The sequence below is a fragment of the Ictalurus furcatus genome, chromosome 17, assembly GCF_023375685.1.
Source record: "Ictalurus furcatus strain D&B chromosome 17, Billie_1.0, whole genome shotgun sequence".
NCBI classification, from domain to species: Eukaryota; Metazoa; Chordata; class Actinopteri; order Siluriformes; family Ictaluridae; genus Ictalurus; species Ictalurus furcatus.
In genome coordinates this window covers 6335075-6357907 of record NC_071271.1, presented here as the reverse complement: position 1 = coordinate 6357907, position 22833 = coordinate 6335075, and the positions used below count along the sequence as shown (strand labels likewise).

Here is a 22833-nt window from a genome sequence, read left to right as displayed (position 1 = left end):
ACTTCAGAGCAGGGGTGTCCAATCGTATCCGGAAAGGGGCGGTGTGGGTGCAGGTTTTCATTCCAACCAAGCAGAAGCCACACCTGAGTCTACTGAAAGCCAAGAAAAACTGATTAAACAGGTGGAATCAGGTGTGGCTCCTGCTTGGTTGGAATGAAAACCTGCACCCACTCCAGCCCTTTGTGGATTAGATTGGACACTAGCGTATTAACTTTACCAATAAAGCAGCAGATGAGTAGCATGCTGCATGCCTGACCTTATCCAGGGAACATTGTCATAGATTGTAACAGCTCTTGATCCAGTCAGATGTCAAAAAATCTGGCATTAGCGGGGTTCGAGTACATGTTTTCCCCATAACGACTGCCCATTACTACTTGTTACAAAAGAGCCAGTCAACTTCTGGAGTATATTTGTGAGATTAAGTCACATTTCTTTCTGTTCACTGTAAATCACTGGTCCTCTTATTTATTCATTTTACAATATAATAACTTAAAATACACTGGATCAAAGTACTTACCACTTTGGATGATATTTTCCTATACTGTCGTGGTCGGCTCCCACTCATATATTACTGTGGTTACTGAGAGTGATGAAGAAAATATAGCTTTACCTACAACACATTTTATTAAGGCCAATGTATCCCACGTGAAGATGTAGTAGGATATGTAGCCTCTGTTCTCCTGGATCAGTCAAAGTTAAATTGATATCAAACACCCAGCCTCCTCTCTGGCCTTGCAGCTCTGACGATAAAGTTCAGTCATTTATATTTATATACCACAGTGCTATTGCTCAAATCTAACCGATCTAAACGATGATTTATATTCAAGAACAGATTACTTCCAGCTGCAACTGAATGCATTGTGGTTTCTCAATAGTATGATGGATAGTTTACTGTAGCTACAAGGTCCCTAGTTTGGTCCTGAACCTCTTGTGTGAGATCTCTGGTTTGACCACTTTAAATTGCCCCTAGGTACGAGTGTGTATGTGTACCTTGTGATGGACTAGCATCCCATCCAACGTGTATTCCCACTGTAGGCCCAGTGCTCCTGGGATAGGCTCCGAATCCACCGTTACTCTAACCAGGATAAACTGGTTACTGAAGATGAAAGAATGAACTACAGAAAAGGTCTGGTGAGGGAAACTGTTAATAGCTGTTATAATGTACACTGATCAGCCATAACATTAAAATCACCTGCCTAACATTGTTTAGATCCCACTTGCGCCACCAAAACATCTCTGACCTGTCGAGGCATGGACTCCACAAGACCTCTGAATCTGGAACCAAGATGTTAGCAGCAGATCCTTCAAGTCTTGTAAGTTGTGAGGTGGAGGCCTCCACGGATCTGACTTGTTCGTCCAGGACATCCCACAGATATTCGATCGGATTGAGATCTGGGGAATTTGGAGGCCGAGTCAACACCTTGAACTCTTTGTCATGTTTCTCAAAACATTCCTGAACAAGTTTTGCATTGTGGCAGGGAGCATTAACCTGTTGAAGGAGGCCACTGATATTAGGGAATACAGTTGCCATGAAGGTGGTGCTTCAACAATTTAGGTTTAGGTAGGTGGTACGTGTCAAAGTAACATCCACATGAATGCCAGGACCCAAGGTTTCCCAGCAGAACATTTCCCAGAGCATCACACTGCCTCTGCCGGCTTGCTCTGTAAGACTTGACGTTTTGGCGATGCTCTGACCCAGTCGTCTAGCCATCACAATCTGGCCCTTGTCAAAGTCGTCAGATCCTTACGCTTGCCCATTTTTCCTGCTTCCAACACACCGACTTTGATAGCTGACTGTTCACTTGCTGCCTAAAATATCCCCTTCACGGGTCAGGTGCCATTGTAACGAGATAATCAGTGCTATCAATCACTTGTCAGTGGTTTTAATGTTATGGCTGATCGGTGTAAGTAATAACTGGAACTAATTTGTTTTGTGGACTTTTTGTGGAAAAAAAGAAATATATGTGTGTGTGTGTGTGTGTGTTTAAGTATAACGTCTCATTCTTTAATGAATACAAAATGTTTACAGTTGGTAAACTGCTGTGTGAAAGAGGAATAAAACACTTCAGGACGTGTTGTTATTGGAAAATAATCAACTTCTAGGCCCTGTCCTCATATCTTTGTTTTCATTATCTTGTTCATTTGCTGTAAAACATGCTGTACAGACTTCTCACGTGACTGGATGACGTGCAAAGTTTTTACCCAGAGCCGTGAAACGAGTTGTGCTGAGATGAGACTGAAGTCAGCCTGCAGGTGCAGGGGGCGTGGTTAGACTGCTGGTGAAGGGGTCGTGGTCAAGCAGCTGCTGGAGGGGGGCGTGGTGATGCTGCTGGTTAAGGGGCGGGATCAGATTGCTGGTGGTGGAGGCGTGGCCATGTTTGTGGCGGCGGGGGCGTGGCCAGCCTGCTGCTCGTGAAGGGGGCGTGGTTTGGCATGGTGTAACATGGGACAGCGCACACAATTCAATGATCTGAGCATCAAGTCTGACCTGGAATGACGCTGTCCTGTTTTGAGACACTGAATGCGGTGAAAGTAAGTGCTGAAAGGAAACGAGTTGAGATTTGAGCTCTAGGAGCCCACAGGAACGATTATTTAATGAAGAACAAGATCATCATTCATTTGTTGACAACATGTGCGTGCTATGGGCGGTGCTGTGAGCAGAAACAAGGTGAGGGAAATTCAGGTTGTTTGTTTGTTTGTCTTTCATTGTTTACACTATGGATGAATCCCGAAACGGATCCCTAGTATATCCCATATAGCGCACCAGCAGTGTGTAAAAGTCATACCCCATGTGCAATAGTGTGATTATCATGTGTAATAGTGTAGAATCATGAGGGACAAAAAAATTGTATATATGTGTGTATGTATATATATATATATATATATATATATATATATATATATATATATATATATATGTATATGTACATATATAATGTGTGTGTTTATGTTATGCATGTGATTACACAATCACTGACCAGTAACTTTATTAGGAACGCCTGCTCATTCATGCTGTTACCCTATCAACCGTGTTGCAGTGGCGCAGTGCATGAAATCAAGCAGATACAGGTTGATGTTCATATCAAACATCATGGAGAATGGGGGAAAGATCTCAGTGATCTCATCTTGTTCGTGTCAGACATCCAGTGAGCAGCAGTTCTGCAGATGGAAACTTGTTGGTGAGAGAGGTCAGAGGAAAATGGCCAAACTGGTTTGAACTGACATTAACTCACAGATCCACTCAACAACCGTGGTGAGCAGAAAAGCATCTCAGAATGCACACCGTGTCAAACCGTGAGTTGGATGGGATGTTTACAGGAGCAAAACACTACATCCATCAGGGGTTCTCTCCGGTCAGCCAAGAACAGGAATCTGAGACTACAGTGGGGACAGGCTCGTCCAAACTGGACAGTTGGATAACATTGCTGAATCTTTTTCCATTTGTCAACTGTCAGGTTTGAGAACCAGTCTGGTTTTTCTCTTCTGATCTCGCTCATAAACAAGGCCTTTCCACCTACAGAACTGCCACTCATTGGGTGTGTTTTGTTTTTCACACCATAAGGTGTACATTTTGCTTGCATTTCCTCATTTGTAAGTTGGTTTGGATAAAAGAGTCTGCTAAATGAATAAATGTAAATGTAAATATGCATTTTAGAGACTGTTGTGTGTCCTAGGAGATCGGCAGTTTTTGAAATACTCAACCCAGTCTGTCTGGCTCTAAAGTCAAAGCCACTGAGATCACATTTAGCAGTGCACAGTCAGACGTTTCAACCTGATTATTTACCTTTTTGCTCAGTTTTATTACGTGTTTTTACTTTTTTATGTGCAGACACCTTTTTCATCAGTGGAGAAGAGGTGTTTATCCAGTGAGCAAAGGTTCCCGTCTCTCCATGACGTACTTGTAGACCAAAGCAGTCCGTTCAGGCAGCAGAGTGACCAGTGCACAACATCCCACATCTGTAAATGTACCAAACGCCAAGAGACAAATCCTCTACCTACATCCACGTCCATCTTCCTGCCAGAATTTCCGCACCGTGACGGGAGACCTACACATTTACAGGTACTTTGTCTCTTAATAACGTAAATAACTGCTATCGCGAGTCATTTCACGTATTGTCTGACTCTTATTTATGGAAATAAGCACAATCAATAAATAATCTCGTGCCATGAGGTCTGTCATAACCAGCAATGCAAATTGTTGCTAATACAAAATATTGTCCAAGAATAGTTCGTGTTCATGCTGACTCTTAGTGGATGATTAATACCATCAAAACCACAAGAAATAGGAGTCACCTGAAGTGAAGCTATAGACAATGAGACAGTTATAAAAAAAAAGGTGCAGAAGCCAGTGCACTGCTTAGGCGATTGTTGATACTGTAGGGCTTTACCATGTTCAGTTCTGAGTGTAAACCAAAACTTGTAAAGAATGCTAGAAGACCGTTCTTTCTGTCTTTCGTTCTTTCTGTCTTTCGTTCTTTCTGTCTTTCGTTCTTTCTGTCTTTCGTTCTTTCTGTCTTTCTTTCTGTCTGTCTGTCTTTCGGTCTTTCTGTCTTTCTTTCTGTCTTTGTTTTTCTTTCTGTCTTTTGTTCTGTCTTTCTTTCTGTCTTTCTTTCTGTCTTTGTCTTTCTTTCTTTCTTTCTTTCTTTCTTTCTTTCTTTCTTTCTGTCTGTCTTTCTTTCTGTCTGTATGTCTTTCTGTCTGTCTGTCTTTCTGTCTTTGTCTTTCTGTCTGTCTTTCTTTCTGTCTTTCTTTCTTTCTGTCTTTGTCTTTCCTTTCTGTCTTTCTGTCTTTCTTTCTTTCTTTCTTTCTGTCTTTTGTTCTGTCTTTCTTTCTGTCTGTCTGTCTGTCTGTCTTTGTCTTTCTGTCTGTCTTTCTTTCTTTCTTTATTTTCTTTCAGAAATGTTTCATATTATATTTATTTCATTATTTTATTTATTAAATTGATATGGAGATATATATATATATATATAAAACATTAGTGCAAAAAGTATATCTCACTGCAATACTTTATTTTTGTTTGAATGCATCCATCATTATTTTTATGTTGGACTCTTTGTAGCAGAAAACTTAGTATGTGATTTGGTAGTCATATTTATTATTCATATTTCTTGTTGAAAAATGTCCGAAATAAATATAACAGGATAGTAACAACCGATCTGTCACTTCATTTATCGCGGTTCCACCACGGTGGGAGGGGGTGGGGGGTAGACTGGGTGGTGGGCTGGCCTTGGGCATTAGACTCCCGGGCTGAAGATGGGTCTCACTCCGGCCCTGAAGCTGAACCCGGAGGATGTGCAGGGTGATGACCAGGTCGCTGCTACACTCATGCCCATAGATAGAGTCAGGTAGGTGACAAGACACTGATTCCTGCTGCAGAATAATAAATGAATAACTGCGCTGGAGGGTAGTGGCAGAACCTTTATATAGATAGACACTAGATAGACAGATAGATTTATTCGACAGTTTAAAAAAAACACATATAAGACTGCATTCATACAGAATTTACAAACATTTAAAATCGTTGAGAATGAATTAACACAATAAAACCCAAAATCTTATTTCCATTGTGGTTCTCTAAACATGTCACCTGTCTGCTTGGAATAGTAAAGAATTATTATTCTATTCTATTATATTAATTGTTATTCTTTAAGAGAAACGAGATGTTTATTCCACACAACAATTGCTCTATATAAGAAAAACTTTTTTACCCACTAAACTATTGAATCTAAAAGGTATAATATTTGTTATACTCCCTCTGGTTGCATAGTTGTGAAGGTCTATTATTAGGTCACAATGATTAAGTAAATAGTTGGGAATGTTCATTTATTAAGAATTTTAAGAGTAATTCTCAACGTAATATGATCTACGCTTCTCTTTCTACAGAAAGAAGGTTGAGTTTTTGAAAACGATCTGTTTCCAGGTGTGTACAGGGAGGTGTTTTCAATTGAACCCTTCTCATCCTGTTTTGGGGTGTCTGAAGTTTCTTCTTATTAGATTGAGACTACACAGCTGGCTCATATACAGCATGTGCTGCTCGCGCACACATCTGTCTGAACTGTTAGAAACGCTGTTTTGGATTCGCAGGTGGTTTTGTAAGCAGTTGCTAGGGTTGTGAGAATTCCTGAGGGTGGAAAGCTGCCAGCCAAGGTGTGTGGAATCTCCAAGGAGGATATCCGTGACGCACACTGGAAAAACAATTTAGACACGTTTACAGGGTCGCATTTGACACGACTTCACGGACTTCCTGTTTAGTATACATTATTTACTTCTTTTACTTGTTTTTAAACATGTAAAATGAACTAGCACCTTCTTTTATGTAAGACTGCCAAACTGAATATGCTCCATGGCGATGTATAAAATAATCCAACACGGGATTATCTTCTAAACCGTGTTCCATGAACAAAACACAATAGAAGTGGTGCTTTTAGTGGAAACACGGTGAGTGCATACGCAAGACATCTAGCAAGGATCTTCAGTTTGAAATTTTGTAAAGCAGCTTGAAACATTCCTTTTCATGGTACATTTTTGTCTAGTTTGATATTTATTGTATCATTTCTTTATTTTAGGAGCACTTTTTTTTCATTTTAAACTGCATTCATTATTCAATTTTAAAGTTTTTCCCCCCCTGATTTACCAGGTTTATTAAAAATTGGTCTTAATTTCTTAATAATTGTTATGGTTACTTTTTTTAAAGAGTTATTTATTTATATATATATATATATATATATATATATATATATATATATATATATATATATATATATATATATATATATATATATATAATATATAATTTCTTTTACATTTTCTGCTTCTTGTATTATGCCTTTTGGGTTTCCTTTTTATTCACTGTAAAGAACTTGAATTTCATTATAGTATATCAACGGTGCTGTATAAATAAAGCGATAATAACAGCAGCAGCAACAACAACAACAACAACAATAATAATAATAATAATAATAATAATAATAACAGCAACAGCAACAACAATAATAATAATAATAACAGCAACAACAACAATAATAATAAAAATTATTATTATTATGATTGTTGTTGTTGCTGTTATTATTATTATTATTATTATTATTATTATTATTATTATTATTATTATTATTGGGGTCATGGGGCTTAGTGGTTAGTGTGTTTGCCTTGCACCTCCAGGGTTGGGGGAACGAATCCCTCCTCTGCCCTATGTGCATGAAGTCTGCATGCTCTCCCTGTGTTTTTGGGGTTTCCTCTGGGTACACCAGTCTCCTCCCCCAGTCCAAAGACATGTCTTGTAGGCTGATTGGCATTTCCAAATCGTCCGTAGTGTGTGAATGTGTGTGTGATTGTGCCCTGCTGTTGGTGCCCCAAGTTTCCTGGGATAGGATCCAGGCTCCCTGTGGTATCTAAAATGGATGGAGGGATGGATTATTATTATTCTTCCAAACAGCTGGTAAGAAAAGATGAGAAGAAAAGGGGAGACCACTGTTCTCTGTTCTCCATGTTTTACATTAAAACCCAGGTGAGCTTCCAGCCAAACAGATCCATATTGGTGGATTGAAGCAAAAATTCCGATGTGGTACAAAGACTGTAAAATGAGTGTCCCATGTCTCCCAGGTCAGAGGCAACAACAGAACGCAGAACATACAAGATTTGTATGGAGACGCCACCAGAGACGCCACTTACATTTATCATAGTGGGAGTTCAGCACTCTAAAAGAATTGAAAAGATATGAAAAGAAACCACTTGGCTTTGTTCTGCCTGTACCACACGAACAAACGGCGTCATTTTACTATTTTACTTGGTAATTACTTCTATACTCTCACTATCAGTAACCACTTTATGCTGTTTAGCAACACGGTGGAACACAGGAACACTAGGCGTGAGGTGGGAATACACTCCGGATGGGATGCCAGGACATCTCAGGGCACCATTCATGCACACATTCACACCTAAGGGTAATTTAGAGTAGCCAATAGACCTACTGGCATGTTTTGTGGGAGTGGAGGAAAACCGGAGAACCAGGTAGAGACCCGTGCGGACGCAGGGAGAACATGCAGAGAACCTCCACACAGACATTAACCCAAGATCAGGATCAAACCGTGGACCCCGGAGCTGTGAGCCACCATGTCGCCCCAGTAGAATCTTCATAACCGTTATTTAGTGTCATGTAAACTGAGTAGCTCATTCCAAAATTTAACGAATTTATTACAAGTTACTTTTATCTTTCTATTCAGGTAACTGGGGTAATAGCCAAAGGATCATTTGGCCCTATTCTGAAGGTGAAGGACTGGTCAAAGGAGAAGACCTATGCTATAAAGGTGACACCTTTTTCTGTGGATTAACACACAGCAGTTTTTCCTGTCCTGAAATGTGTGCTATTTCACTTGCTGTTTGTTTTGTTGATGGTTAGGTTTTACCCAAATCTGAGGTTCTGAGACATGGGGTCCTGGAACAGTCGAAAGAGGAGGTTAAAATCCAGGTGGAGATTAGCCACACACACACACACACACACACGCACACACAGAGTGTTTTCAGTAACCTAATCATAGCATTGAGTCATTGAGTCCATAGGCTTCAGAAACATCATTGTGACACCACTGTGACATCATTGGGGCATCATTGTGGCATCACTATAACATTGTTGTGACATCATTACGACAACTTTATGACAGCACTGCAATGTGACAGTGACATCATTCGGACAACATTGTGGCTTCACATCGTTGGGTTTCACCATTGAGATGGCACTCCGATGTCACTGTATCCTCACTCTTCCATCATTGTGACATCATTATATTATCACCGTGACCTCATTGTGATGTCACTATTACATCATTAGGGCATCACTATGACATCATTAGGGCATCACTATGACATCATTGTGGTATCACTATGACATCATTGTGGCACCACTATGACAGCACTGCAATGTAATATCATTCTGACAATATTGTGACTTCACTATCACATCATTGTGACATCATTGTTTCATCATTGTGATGTCACCCAGATGTCCGTGTATCCTCACTCACATCATTGTGACATCATTTTCTTCACTATTACCTCATTATGTTGTCACTGTGTCATCATTACTTGTCTCACACACACAAACATGCTCCAACACACACACACACACATGCACACACACACCCACACCCACACAAACACAGGCTCTTTATTAATTTCTGTGATACATTCACCCCAAAACATTTCATGATCTTCTTGTGTCATAAAAAGCTGTGATTTACTTCTGCTCAGTGTTTGTCAGCTTCGTCATCTCTTCTACTTTGTTACCTGTTCCATCACAGCGGCAGCTCAAGCACACTTTTGTCCTCGGTCTGGAGGACTGTTGGCAGAGTCAGAACAACCTCTTCATCAGTGAGTCACTCCATCCACATCCTGCCCTTTCCTCACCTCTTCTCTCTGCTCTGCTATTTCTACTCATTTGCCAGTCTGAGTTCCCAGCAGGTCTCTCGTTGCATTGTGTTTCTGTGGGAGTCTGTTGTCCATCATTGTTGAACGTTTATTATTTTGCGCATCTCATACACTCCCACAGCTTAGTGTTTGAAATCTAATTCACTGGTTACAATAATGATATATTAAATGTAAAATAAAAGGAATTTCAGCACCCGAGAAAATGTCTAAATCTCTCTTTCTCTCTCTTTCTCTGTCTATCTTGCTTTTTTACTATGTCATTAGTGTGTGATTACTGCAGCACTGGAGATCTGTACACCTACTGGATGCTAACGGGCCAGTTTAAAGAGAGGGAGGTTCAGGTGTTTGCCGCTGAACTCGGCAGTGCTTTAGGTCTCTCTCTTACTCACACTCATAGATATATACACCACACACATACAGACATTCTCAGTCAGTTAGTGTTTGCGTAGGTTTCCTCCAGGTTCTCAGATTTCTTCCCACTGTTCTAAAAACATGCAGGTAGGCGGATTGACTGCACTAAATTTCCCCCAGGTATGAATAAGTGTGTAAATGTGTGTGTGCATGTTGCGCTGCGATGGACTGGCATCACATCCAGGGTGTATTCCTACCTCACATCCAGTGTTCCCAGAATAAGCCCCGACTCTCATCCTGAATGAAGATGAATGAATATTATTATAAATATTTTTAAGTGTTGCTAGAAAAGTATTTGACCAGTGGTAGTTTAGCAGTTAAGGTTCTGGGTTACTGATCAGAAGGTCGGGGGTTCAAGCCCCAGCACTGCCAAGCTGCCACTGTTGGGCCCTTGAGCAAGCCCTTAACCCTCTCTGCTCCAGGGGCGCTGTATCATGGCTGACCCTGCACCAACTTTCTAACATGCTGGAATATGCGAAGAAAAGAATTTCACTGTGCATATATATATGTGATAAATAAAGACTCATTATCATTATCATTAAAGGAATGCAAGGAATCTCAGGTCAATTTTTCTGTGATTTTTATTAGGTTTTCTTCATGACTTTGGTGTAATGCACAGGGATTTGAAGGTATGGGAACATGTTATCAGTTTTCAGCCTAGTTAGTGTAGTAACTGTCTTATTTGTAATATTGGAATGCTTTGTTGTCATTGGTTTCTCTGTTTTCCAGATGGAGAACATTCTTTTAACTGACCAAGGTAAAGCTGCTTCGGTCTCAAACTGTAATACTGGTAGGAAATTTTAGAGAGCCACAGAGCAGTCGAAAAATGCAACTTACAAAATGTATACAAAAAGTTTTTATACAAAAAATATTCCTTGTTGTATATTGATCTGTAAGGTATAATCACACTCAGTGGCTTTTCTTAGTACACCATCTACAGTATTAGTGCATTTAAACTTGAACTTGGGCAGTGACGACACAGACTGTATGCCGGTAGTGTATTATTATATCAGCCAATAATGTCAACAAAGCTGTCCTTAAATGAGATTAGCCATCATTTTCTCCACATGGTTGAGTGACAGTGAAGAGTCTGTAAAAAGTTACTGTAAATTTTGTAAAAGTCAATTGAACATAAAGCGAGTTACAGCTAATTTTACCAGGGTAGAGATGCATCTGTCCATAGACCTGCACTGGTTTATGAGCAATATGGCAAGATAGTCCTCAGTGCAGGAGCAAAATTCCATGCGGTAGAGCTGGATCTGATCCGACTCCTGCTATAAGCCTAACATTAATCATAATCCAATCATAGCACAGTCACTGAGTTCATAGACTGACATTCTGACAACATTTTGACTTCACAGTTTCACCATTATGACATCACTGTATCCTCACTCTTACATCATTGTGTCTGTAGTTACTGTAATAAAGCTGTAGTAAAGCTGTAAATGCATTTTTGGGTAACAAATCCAGATCAACTGCCTCGAAAGCTTTTGCAAAAATAATAATAGACTTTCCGCTTGGCACTTTGACTAATATTAATTTGGCTTGAAAAAGGCTTGTTCCTTTTCAAATTTCTCAGCACCATGTTCGCAGTATATTCCCATCGTATAATTAATTATCTATTTATGTGATGCTATACATGAACCCCCTCCTTTTTTCCTTCCCAAATTAAGAGACAACAGTTTTGTCTGATGTTCTGATGACTCTTGTAATAAGCACTAACCTGTACTGTATACAGTATTACAGAGCTGAAAAGCAATGCTGTTCCCCATTAACTGATCCTAAAACTATTTGTGCTGTCGGGTTCAGGTCACGTCTGCCTGGCAGATTTCGGACTGTCTCGTCGACTTGAGCGTGGTGAAAAGGCGTTTACAATCTGCGGGACAATCCAATACATGGGTAAAATTTTGCACATAAGACTGACTAATTCCATCTTCACAGGCAGACTGTATTTATTTGTTTCTTATTTATAGCAAATAAATTTGTTATATTGCTTTGCTACTATACTACATTACTACAGTACATTCCTATTGAACAGCTCCAGAGGTTCTGACTGGGGGTCCTTACAGCCATGCAGCAGACTGGTGGTCTCTGGGCATCCTGTTATACACACTGGCTGCTGGAGAGATAATATATTCTATATATATATATATATATATATATATATATATATATATATATATATATATATATATATAAATTAGTCATTTGAAATAAATAGGACTGAATTGATATCTGATGGAATTATTGAATGTAATCACAGTTCTAACACAACAGATTTTGGAAATCAGTAAAAAAAAAAACAGATGACACTAGCTACTACACTGTTTGGCACTGTTTATGGAGGGAGCTGCTCAACAGGTTTATACATAACGGAACCTAGTGCCTCAGTTTGACTCAAAGATGTATATATTCTGAGTTGTCTAGTTATCACCTGAATTGCTTGTACTATTTTACCTCTAATACTGATGAATGTATAGTGTTTAAGCTGAAAGTGTTGCCATGTCACACACACACACACACACACATATACACACACACACACACACACACACCAATTGATGATTGTAGATTGTTATTGTTAATGCAATTTTTAGTATTACTACTACTATTACTATTACTTTCTAATTATCATTAGTGTTTTTGTGATCCTTTTTGTCTTATATGACTTTTTCTCTTATTTTATGTTGTTTTATATCTTTTGCACTTCCTCTGTTGTGGTTTTCCCCATTGGTAGTGTTTGTTTTCCCCTTTGGTAGTGTTGATTTTCCCCTTTGGTGGTGTTGGTCTTCCCCATTGATAGTGTTGGTTGGTTTTCCCCATTGGTAGTGTTGGTTTTCCCCATTGGTAGCATTGGTTTTCCCCATTGATTTTGTTGGTTTTCCCCATTGGTAGTGTTGGTTGGTTTTCCCCATTGGTAGTATTGGTTTTCCCCATTGGTTTTGTTGGTTTTCCCCATTGGTAGTGTTGGTTTTCCCCATTGGTTTTGTTGGTTTTCCCCATTGGTAGTGTTGGTTTTCCCCATTGGTAGTGTTGGTTTTCCCCATTGGTTTTGTTGGTTTTCCCCATTGGTAGTGTTGGTTGGTTTTTCCCATTGGTAGTGTTGGTTTTCCCCATTGGTTTTGTTGGTTTTCCCCATTGGTAGTGTTTGTTGGTTTTCCCCATTGGTAGTATTGGTTTTCCCCATTGGTTTTGTTGGTTTTCCCCATTGGTAGTGTTGGTTTTCCCCATTGGTAGTGTTGGTTTTCCCCATTGGTTTTGTTGGTTTTCCCCATTGGTAGTGTTGGTTTTCCCCATTGGTTTTGTTGGTTTTCCCCATTGGTTTTGTTGGTTTTCCCCATTGGTAGTGTTGGTTTTCCCCATTGGTTTTGTTGGTTTTCCCCATTGGTAGTGTTGGTTTTCCCCATTGGTTTTGTTGGTTTTCCCCATTGGTAGTGTTGGTTTTCCCCATTGGTAGTGTTGGTTTTCCCCATTGGTAGTGTTGGTTGGTTTTCCCCATTGGTTTTGTTGGTTTTCCCCATTGGTTTTGTTGGTTTTCCCCATTGGTAGTGTTGGTTGGTTTTCCCCATTGGTTTTGTTGGTTTTCCCCCACTGGACCTCACAGTCCATAAAAATCTCATTTTTGCATTTAGTTCCCACTTCCTCCAGAGTCAGACCACAGCAGCATGCTGACCAAAGTCACTGAGTATCCTTATGAAATGCCTCTGAGCTTCAGTCCTGCACTGGCCCTGTTGCTCACAGAGGTATGCGGTGTCTACAGTTTTGCCCTTTGCCTTTGACTGAAGACAAACACAGCTGTAACCTCTCACATTTTCTTTATGTTTTCTGGGTGCAGCTCCTGTGCAAGACTCCTATGCATCGCCTGCGCTGTCTGGAACGCTATATGAGTCAGAGGTTTTTTAATGGCGTCTCATTTGACTCTCAGGTGCTGATGAAGATTCCCATTCAACCAATCCTTGAGCTAAAGGATCACCCTAACCGGCCAGAGAAATCAATGAGAGGATTAACATACGACCAGCTTCAGAACTTTGAATGTAATCTCTTTGAAGCTCCTTCCTCAAATACAGATTTATCGCCTGCTATCCCTCACCAACACTGAAGAGGCCTCAGATTCTGCATATGGTGCAATATCCTCAACCATTTCTAGACCAGAACCAAAAAAATTGACAATCTAGATATGAACTATACAAACATATGTATATATGTGAAAGAAACACATCTATAGATTGTGCTTCTGTCAGAGTAAAGAAAAAAAGAAAAATAATCTTTTAAAATAAACTATAAACATATATTTGGTCTGTCCTTTGAGAATATTTCCAAATGTTTGTTTTTTTCTTTTAGTAATCTCTGTATCCATTGCCCTTTTTTCAAACTGGGTTTGGCTAAGCTAGAATGGTTCTGTAGGAACTGCTTCAGGATGTTTACTGAATGGAAATGATTATTCACATGTGGGATTTTGCTAGAAATGATTTCAATATAAATTATTGTAACTGTGAATGGTACTATCTAACTTTTAGACCTTGGTATGACCTATTTGTGAGAGCAAAGACAAACCCAAATGGGAGCAACCTTAATAGGGCAGAAAATTGAAGACCAGATAAAGCATCATTATTAATGTTTTTAATTAGGTATCAGGGAAAAAAAACCCAAAGCCCCTGTGGAGTAGGCTAAATATAACATTATCTCTTTGTGATTTTCCCTGGGGGCCCCTCCCAGACCCCATCTTTCCTGCATGTGCAGAGTAACATTGGAAAATCCACCTAAATCTGCACCAATCAGGTTCAGCACCTGATCATAATCTCTATGAAGTTTGAGTTTTTCCTTGCCACTGTCAACTCTGGCTTGCTCATTAGGGATCTTCATCTACATCTAGAATTCCGTAAAGCTGCTGTGTGACAGTGTCTATTGTTAAATGCATTATACAAATAAAATCAAATAGAATTGAATAGATGTAATCACTTAATGAAACTAACTTGTGTTTTATATATATACACACACACATTAAAACAACTGACAGGTGAAGTGAATAACATTGATTATCTCGATACAGTGGTAACTGTCTCAGTTCTCGATATCGGTGTGTTGGAAGCAGGAAAAATGGGCAAGCGTAAGGATCTGAGCGACTTTGACAAGGGTCAAATTGTGACGGCTAGACGACTGGGTCAGTGCATCTCCAAAATAGCAGGTCTTGTGGGGTGTTCCTGGTATGCAGTGATTAGTACCTACCAAAAGTGGTCTAAGGAAGGCCAACCGGTGAACCAATGACAGGGTCATGGCGCGCAAGGCTAACTGATGTGCGTGGGGAGCTACTGCTGAAAAAGTTCATATTGGATGTGATAGACAGGTGTCAGAACACACAGTGCATCACAGCTTGCTGCGTATGGGGCAGTGTAGCTGCAAAGTCAGAGTGCCAACGCGGACCTCATTCCACTGCCGAAAGCATTTACAATGGGCACATGAGCATCAGAACTGGACCATGGAGCAATGGAAGAAGTGGCATAGTCTGATGAATTATGTTTTCTTTTACATCATGTGGATGGCTGGTGTGTGTGCGTCGCTTACCTGGGGAAGACATGGCACCAGGATGCACTATGGGAAGAAGGCAAGCCGGCAGATGCAGTGTTTGATGCTCTGGGAAATGTTCTGCTGGGAAATCTTGAGTCCTGGCATTCATGTGGATGTTACTTTGACACGTACCACCTGCCTAAACACTGTTACAGACCAAGTTCATGCCTTCATGGCAATGATATTCCCTAATGTCGGTGGCCTCTTTCAGCAGGATAATGCTCCATGCCATACTGCAGAAATTATTCAGGAATGGTTTGAGGAACATGACAAAGAGTTCAAGGTGTTGACTCGGCCTCCAAATTCCCCAGATCTCAATCTGATCGAGCATCTGTGGGATGAGCTGGATAAACAAGTCCAGAGATCCATGGAGGACCCACCTTGCAACTTACAAGACGTAAAGAATCTGCTGCTAATGTCTTGGTGCCAGATACCACAACACACCTTCAGATATATCTGTCTATACCTTCTTTTTGCTCAGGCTCATCCCTAAAGGTGGATTGCGCAAACCTGAATATTTGCCTCAGTGAGAAATGCTGCTAAATTTAGGCCACCTCACAGCAGACATTAACCCAGTGGAGATTTTTATCAGCTTAGTTCTCCATCAATTGTCCTTGAAAACTGGATCATGGAGTTGTTGAAAACATTCACATGGACATTCACATGTCATTGTTGCTTTGGGATTTAACTGCCTACAGAATTTTGAATTCACATGAAGTGACTTTATTCTAGTTAGACCAGGGGTGCCTGGTCTGATTCAACAGATTAAACAAATGGAAAGAGGTGTGGCTCTTGCTTTGTCTGAAATGAAAATGTCCAGCCATTTGGGGATAAGACTGGACACCTCTGAGTTACATTATTAAAGGAATGCAACACTCTCTTGTCTCATGGATTGAAGTGGATTGATGTCATTTTTGGACTTACCTGCTGCTGTTGTCGGTTCTCTTTAGATGTCCGTGTTTAGCACCATAATTGTTTACTTGTTTACTTTTGTTTCTGATTAATTAAGCACTTTCTAAATGTTGCCACATTAGCTATGCAACTGTCATTAAAATGACAGAACCCCAGAACAGAATTAAAGCAGGTTAGAGGTGGAGGAATGCCCCTCCGTGGCCTTTACAAAAACACTTAATGAGGTCATGAAGTTACGCTCCGCCCTACAGGTTCCAGCCTCCTCCGGGATGCCGCCATAAAGAACTGGGACAATGTTGCTGTCACAAAAAGAGCTTCTCATTTCATTCCTCATCACATCTCCGGAGCAAGCCAGAACATCTGCATCTCTTCTTGGACTCGGTGGGTAACTCTGATTTTCTTTGTGAAGTATGCCGTTGTTGTTGTTGAACAGTAGTTGTGTGTCAGTAACTTTATCTCCTTTTAAGATTTAATACTCTGGACCATTTATACCTGTGAGATTCAGGAGAACTTCTTCATCCTGGCTTCTTTATTTCCATAATACAGTCAGCCTACTGTTCTCAGGTTGTGATCTCAGTTGTGTAAGATGACCCACCAGTCTCCGACCCTCACCACGGAGCAGAAGAGGGAGCTGCATGAGATCGCTCTGCGCATCGTGGCTCCTGGGAAAGGCATTCTAGCAGCTGATGAATCAGTTGGTTAGTGCAACTACTTCAACCATTCAGTCAGTGAATATATATATATATTTCTGTTTACTAACGCGACAGGACGTGTGATGCAGTGTGATGCAGTACGAAGTGAAGCGGAGTTACTGTTACCACCAAAAGATTACAACAGCATCTCGTGAAGTGTTTTATTCTACTTATAGTACAGTAATTTGACATCGATTTGACACAGTTTTTTTTTTTTTAAATTAAAGAGCAACATGTCATCTTTTTAACAGTTTTATAGTTACATTTAATGTTATGGAATGTCCACAAAACATGTTGGACTGGAACAGCAGCCTCTAATTTTTCTCTCTCTTGAAGTTAATAAGACAAAAAATACATGTGATATTATTGACAAATCGGAAAACGCTCGGAAAACTCCCCGGTCTCCTCAGTCCTCTGCTGTTACGGAAAACGTACAAACTGCTTACAGTGAAGACTCTTTCCATAAAATGATACAAGAAACATTTCCTTACAGAAACTTTCACCATATCATGTTAAATAACAAAACACTTTTAATACTTTCATCATTAGTCTTACATCACGTGGTAAGTCATTATACAAGTCCATGTTAATGATCATACTACAGAAACAATGCTCTGTGATGGACTGGTGTCCCATCCAGGGTGTATTCCCGCCTCATGCTCAGTATTCCCGGGACATGCTCTGGCTCCGCTGTGATCCTGACCTGCATAAAGCAATTACGAAAGAATGAATGAATGAATGAATAGAAACATATTAAATGTATTCATATTCAGAAAATTAATCAACAGTCAGAATTGAGAATTTAATAGTGCTGTGGTATAAGCCAGAATATTAATCTTAGAGTGCTTCCAGCATATTCGTGATACTGTTTCACTCTGGGAAGATTGTTTAACCAACAGGCAGCATGGGAAAGCGTCTGAATCAGATCGGAGTGGAGAACACAGAGGAGAACCGTCGCCAGTACCGCCAAGTCCTCTTCAGCGCAGACGACCGCATTGACAACTGCATCGGTGGAGTCATTTTTTTCCATGAAACCCTCTACCAGACTTCTGATGATGGTGTTCCTTTTGTTAAAATGATCAAAGACAAAGGGATCACTATTGGCATCAAGGTATGTGCTGTGCTATTAGAAGTCAGAACTTTTTAATAATGCAATAAGGAAGCATTTTAAGTTGAAGTACTGTATGGCTACTAAAGAATGCTTGCTACTTTGTGAATTTGTAACACAAGGGAGATTAATTGATCTTCAAATTTCGAGGTACTATAGATGAGAAGTTTGTCATTTTCATTTTTTCCAAAGGTTGACAAAGGAGTTGTTCCCTTGCCAGGAACTAGTGGTGAAACTACTACACAAGGTGAACCTAACACTTTTGTACATCGTCATCTAAATGACTGCTTACTGTTCGATTGTTTTAGCTTGATTCTGCTGGTCACTGGATTGTTTCACCCTTAACTCTATGACTAAAGCTCTAAATGAATGCTTGTTAAGGGCTGGATGGTCTATCAGAGAGATGTGCTCAGTACAAGAAAGATGGAGCAGATTTCGCCAAGTGGCGTTGTGTGATGAAGATCAGTGACACGGCCCCATCTCCGCTGTGCATCACAGAAAATGCAAATGTCATTGCACGCTATGCTACTATCTGCCAGCAGGTCCAGTGTGAAACTGATTAAATCTTTTTTCCTCTTAGATTTACAAAATGAAGATATGTGGCTAAATGTTGTTTTTGGGTTTTTTTTTTCTTCCAGCATGGGATTGTACCCATAGTGGAACCTGAGATCCTACCTGATGGAGATCATGACCTGAAGCGCTGCCAGTTTGTTACAGAGAGGGTTAGTGTCAGTCGCCATTAATGCTGCTATCCCATATGAAATTGAAGATAGGTGATTGCATATTAAAGCCAGTGTAAATGCTCCATGGTTGTACTGCAGGTTTTAGCAGCAGTGTACAAGGCTATGTTCGATCATCATGTGTATCTGGAGGGAACCCTGCTCAAGCCCAACATGGTGACCCCTGGACATGGCTGCCCCACCAAATACAGTGCCGAAGAGGTTGCCATGGCGACCATCACTGCTCTGCGCCGCACTGTGCCTCCTGCAGTCACTGGTTACGTCGATTACATCACTGACGTTCAGGATTACATGTCCCATGCATTCTTGTTCTGCTGTAGTTCAACTGTAATTCTCTGCATTGCTTTTGTCTTACACTGTCTTATCACTCTATTTACACTGTATGTACCTGTGTGTTCAGAACTTACCTGTACATTTTTTCTATGTTTGTCCAGCTTCACATTGTCTGCCATTATATGACTTTTTTTTTTTTAAAAAGTCCATAATACTCAAAAACTTTTGCTTCCAGGAATAACATTTCTCTCTGGAGGCCAGAGTGAAGAGGAAGCCTCTGTCCACTTAAATGCCATCAATAATTGCCCGCTAGTAAAGCCCTGGGCATTGACCTTTTCTTTTGGTCGAGCGCTCCAGGCCTCAGCACTGAAGACCTGGCGTGGTCAGAAAGAAAACCAGAGTGCTGCCACTGAGGAGTTCATCAAACGTGCTGAGGCATGTCCTGTCATGTTTTTCCATTCTGTCTTAACACAGACTGTATCATATGGATGACTCCACACGTTCTACAATTGTTAAATAGAGATAGATAAGCTATACATGTTACAAATTGGGTTCAAGTAAAATTACAACTTATTTAAATTGTCAGAAATCATCTTGGTCACATTTTACAAAAATAACTTTCAGTAATTGTAAACCGTTTAAAATTTTTTGTTTTGTTTAAAGCACAAAACAGAGTGACAGAGCAACAAGGACAAAAGTCCAATCTCACAAGCTAATGACTAATTTATTAACTTGGTACTCACTGGTTTAACTTAATCCAGTAAATCTATTTATAGGGCTTTTTACCTAACCCCAGGACAATAAATATTGTATTTATTAGCAAGTCTATTACCGGGTCTTAATGCTAATATTGCAACTTAAATACTGATTAATACCTGTTGCTCCTGCAAAATACCTAATCAGATTGATAACATTGTGCTACAGAACAGATTTGAAATGCTGGATTGACCGTATACACTGTTCACTTTCCGACTAGTCCTCACATCTCTCTTGTGGTTGCTTTCAGATCAACAGTCTGGCATCCCAGGGGAAGTATTCTGGTGGCGGGGACAGCAGTGGAGCTACTGGTCTTTCCCATTACCTATCTAGCTATGCATACTGAAATGCCACATTTACCAACTGTCTATCATTATTCAGAATCTCCTCAAATACAGCCAATTCCACTGCCACTGTACTCTGATACACACACACACACACACACACACACACACACACACACACAATAACTTCAAGGTGTATCTTGGGTTCAATACATAGCTGTTTGTGCTAAATCAGTATTAGAGCTGTTGACATGAATTGAACAACTCAAACATTGTTTAGAAAGCCTTCTAAATGATTATGAATACCATATAGATAAATGTGATCTAGTGATATTGTCACTCAGCCAACACAGTTGGGGTTTCTCTTCACAACTTGTGCTTTGCAATGCCTGATGATTTAAATGTTCTGTGTAATGGATAGAAATAAGCTTATTTACACTTAGTACCTGTGAGCTGTGTGCTTTTTGTGAGTGTTGTGGTATTCTGTGTGACAAAAGAGAAAATACTGCATAAGGTATAATAAATTCAGAAAATATTGCACCTATCTGGCTCAACTGACTCTGTGTCAGTATTACAACTGTATATGAGTATGTTCATTCTAGCTACAATACAATAATTGAGATTGGAGGGCAGGGTGGCTAAGTGGTTAACACGTTTGCCTCCATGGTTCCTGCCTCCGCCTTGCCTGCACGGAGTTTGCATATTCTCCCTGTGCTTCGGGGGTTTACTCTGGGTACTCCAGCTTCCTCCCCCAGGCCAGGGTGTTCTCTGTCTTATGCCCAGAATCCCCTGGGATAGGCTCCAGGCTTGATGGATGGATGAATGGATGGATAACTGAGATCCTTCACAGTGAATAGCCTAGGCTGTTACCCCACTCACTTCTTCTGTATCTGTAAAGCCGAAAGGAAATTAACTAAATTCTATTACACTGTTAAAAGAAGAGGTCATGTGACTGCCTTTGGCTGTCACCTGTGCATTTTCATATCATCCATTCATAGATGGCAAAAGTACACACATCCATCACTCTAGTAGAAGTACAGATACTCATGTTTAAAAAGACTCTGGTAAACGTTGAAGTACTGACTACACTTTTTCACTCAAGGTAAAGTAAAGAAGTATGGGCTCTGACATATACTTAAGTAAAAAGTAGCCATTACTACTACCTTTATTGTCACTCTGGTAACTTTAATTTAATACATTAATACAAAAAAAATTACATTTAAAATTTTGTTAGCTAATGAATGTGTCCAGGTTGAACAACCACCATGTAGAACATAAGCAGAGAAAAGACTACATTGACAAAAAAAAAACCCCAACTATTTGCCATCACCTAGACCACATCCTCTTGTCCTTGGAAACAACTTAAAATTATTATAATGCATTAAAAATGACAAAATTGAGGTGAGTTATACTGTAAATTTTACTGAAATGCAAACAGAAAGAAAATTAGAGTGCAAGCATAATTTTTTGGCCATACAGATAAGTGTAAATAATCATTAGAAACTATAAAAGGGTCTACTTTTATTTGTGTGCACTCACAATAACAACAAAACCTTATGCTTTTTTGCAAAAGAAAATAAACTTTCAGCTGAATCTTTCTGAAACACGTCTCAAAAATGAATACTTATGACACAAACATGAAGCATATGTCTAAATAGAGCTTGAAATGTCTACTTTTAAATAAAACAATTCACAATGCTAATGCTAACGTTAGCAAACACGTGCTGCACTAAAGTTGAGCTGCACTAAAGCACCCATATGAATACATGCTAACATTACAGACCTAGCAAACATAGTAAACAGACTATTATTACTGAAAACATTGAATTGGCTCATGAGAAGAAAGAGATAACAAGAAAACATTCTTGAAAGACAGCACTTGGTGCTTTTTAGGTTGACACAATTCACAGTGCATTCGCCAGGAATCCTTTCTGACGCCGACAGTTTCCAACATCTCCATCATATATGGCCATGGGTGATCAGGAATGTCTCTATTCTCAGTCATGTCCACATCATTAACTCCCTCTGTCTCATCCATAACATTTGCCATTCTTCTTGTTGCCTTAGCTTACGTTTGTTGTGCGTGATAGCCAGGAAAGAACAATATTGATCATGCACCAAATACAGATTAAAACTAAAGTAACGAGCCTGGTTTGAAAATGTAAGAAGTAGAAAGTACATATATTTGTGTAAAAAATGTAAGAAGTGAAAGTACAGCTATTTGTATAAAAAATGTAAGGAGTGAAAGTACAGATATTTGTGTAAAAAATGTAAGAAGAAAAAAATGTAAGAAGTAGAAAGTACAGTTATTTATGTAAAAAATGTAAGGAGTGAAAGTACAGATATTTGTGTAAAAAATGTAAGGAGTGAAAGTACAGATATTTGTGTAAAAAATGTAAGAAGAAAAAATGTAAGAAGTAGAAAGTAGAAATATTTGTGTAAAAAATGTAAGAAGTAGAAAGTAGAAATATTTGTGTAAAAAATGCAAGGAGTGAAAGTATACTTATTTGTGTCAAAAATGTAAGAAGTATAAAGTACAGATATTTTTGTAAAAAAAAAAAAAAAGTAAGGAGTGAAAGTAAAAAGTTGTCAGAAAAATAAATAATGAAGTAAAAGTACTGATACCAGAAACATTTATACTATTAAATATTTGTACTTCGTTACTTCCC

At 39.5% G+C, this 22833-nt stretch overlaps 2 protein-coding genes across 3 annotated transcripts; both read left to right on the top strand.

The window, feature by feature from the left end:
- The first annotated feature begins 892 nt into the window (after positions 1-892).
- rskra (ribosomal protein S6 kinase related a) lies at positions 893-14767 on the top strand. Its single transcript, XM_053647826.1, has 13 exons — positions 893-1126; positions 2166-2668; positions 3830-4060; positions 8223-8306; positions 8399-8467; positions 9297-9366; positions 9688-9795; positions 10423-10463; positions 10564-10591; positions 11644-11733; positions 11873-11959; positions 13465-13577; positions 13670-14767. The coding sequence occupies exons 2-13, from the start codon at positions 2642-2644 to the stop codon at positions 13931-13933; spliced, it is 1212 nt and encodes a 403-aa protein (XP_053503801.1). The 5' UTR covers positions 893-1126; positions 2166-2641; the 3' UTR covers positions 13934-14767.
- A 576-nt stretch (positions 14768-15343) lies between these two features.
- aldoca (aldolase C, fructose-bisphosphate, a) lies at positions 15344-20708 on the top strand. 2 transcript variants are annotated; one of them, XM_053647686.1, is made up of 9 exons: positions 15344-16692; positions 16876-17009; positions 17903-18114; positions 18304-18358; positions 18493-18653; positions 18750-18833; positions 18933-19107; positions 19360-19559; positions 20131-20708. In XM_053647686.1, exons 2-9 carry the CDS (start codon positions 16898-16900, stop codon positions 20224-20226), a joined length of 1095 nt encoding a protein of 364 aa, XP_053503661.1. In that variant the 5' UTR covers positions 15344-16692; positions 16876-16897; the 3' UTR covers positions 20227-20708. The 2 variants fall into 2 exon arrangements, with proteins under 2 accessions (XP_053503661.1, XP_053503660.1); XM_053647685.1 differs by having other exon boundaries at positions 15344-17009.
- The last annotated feature ends 2125 nt before the right edge of the window (positions 20709-22833 follow it).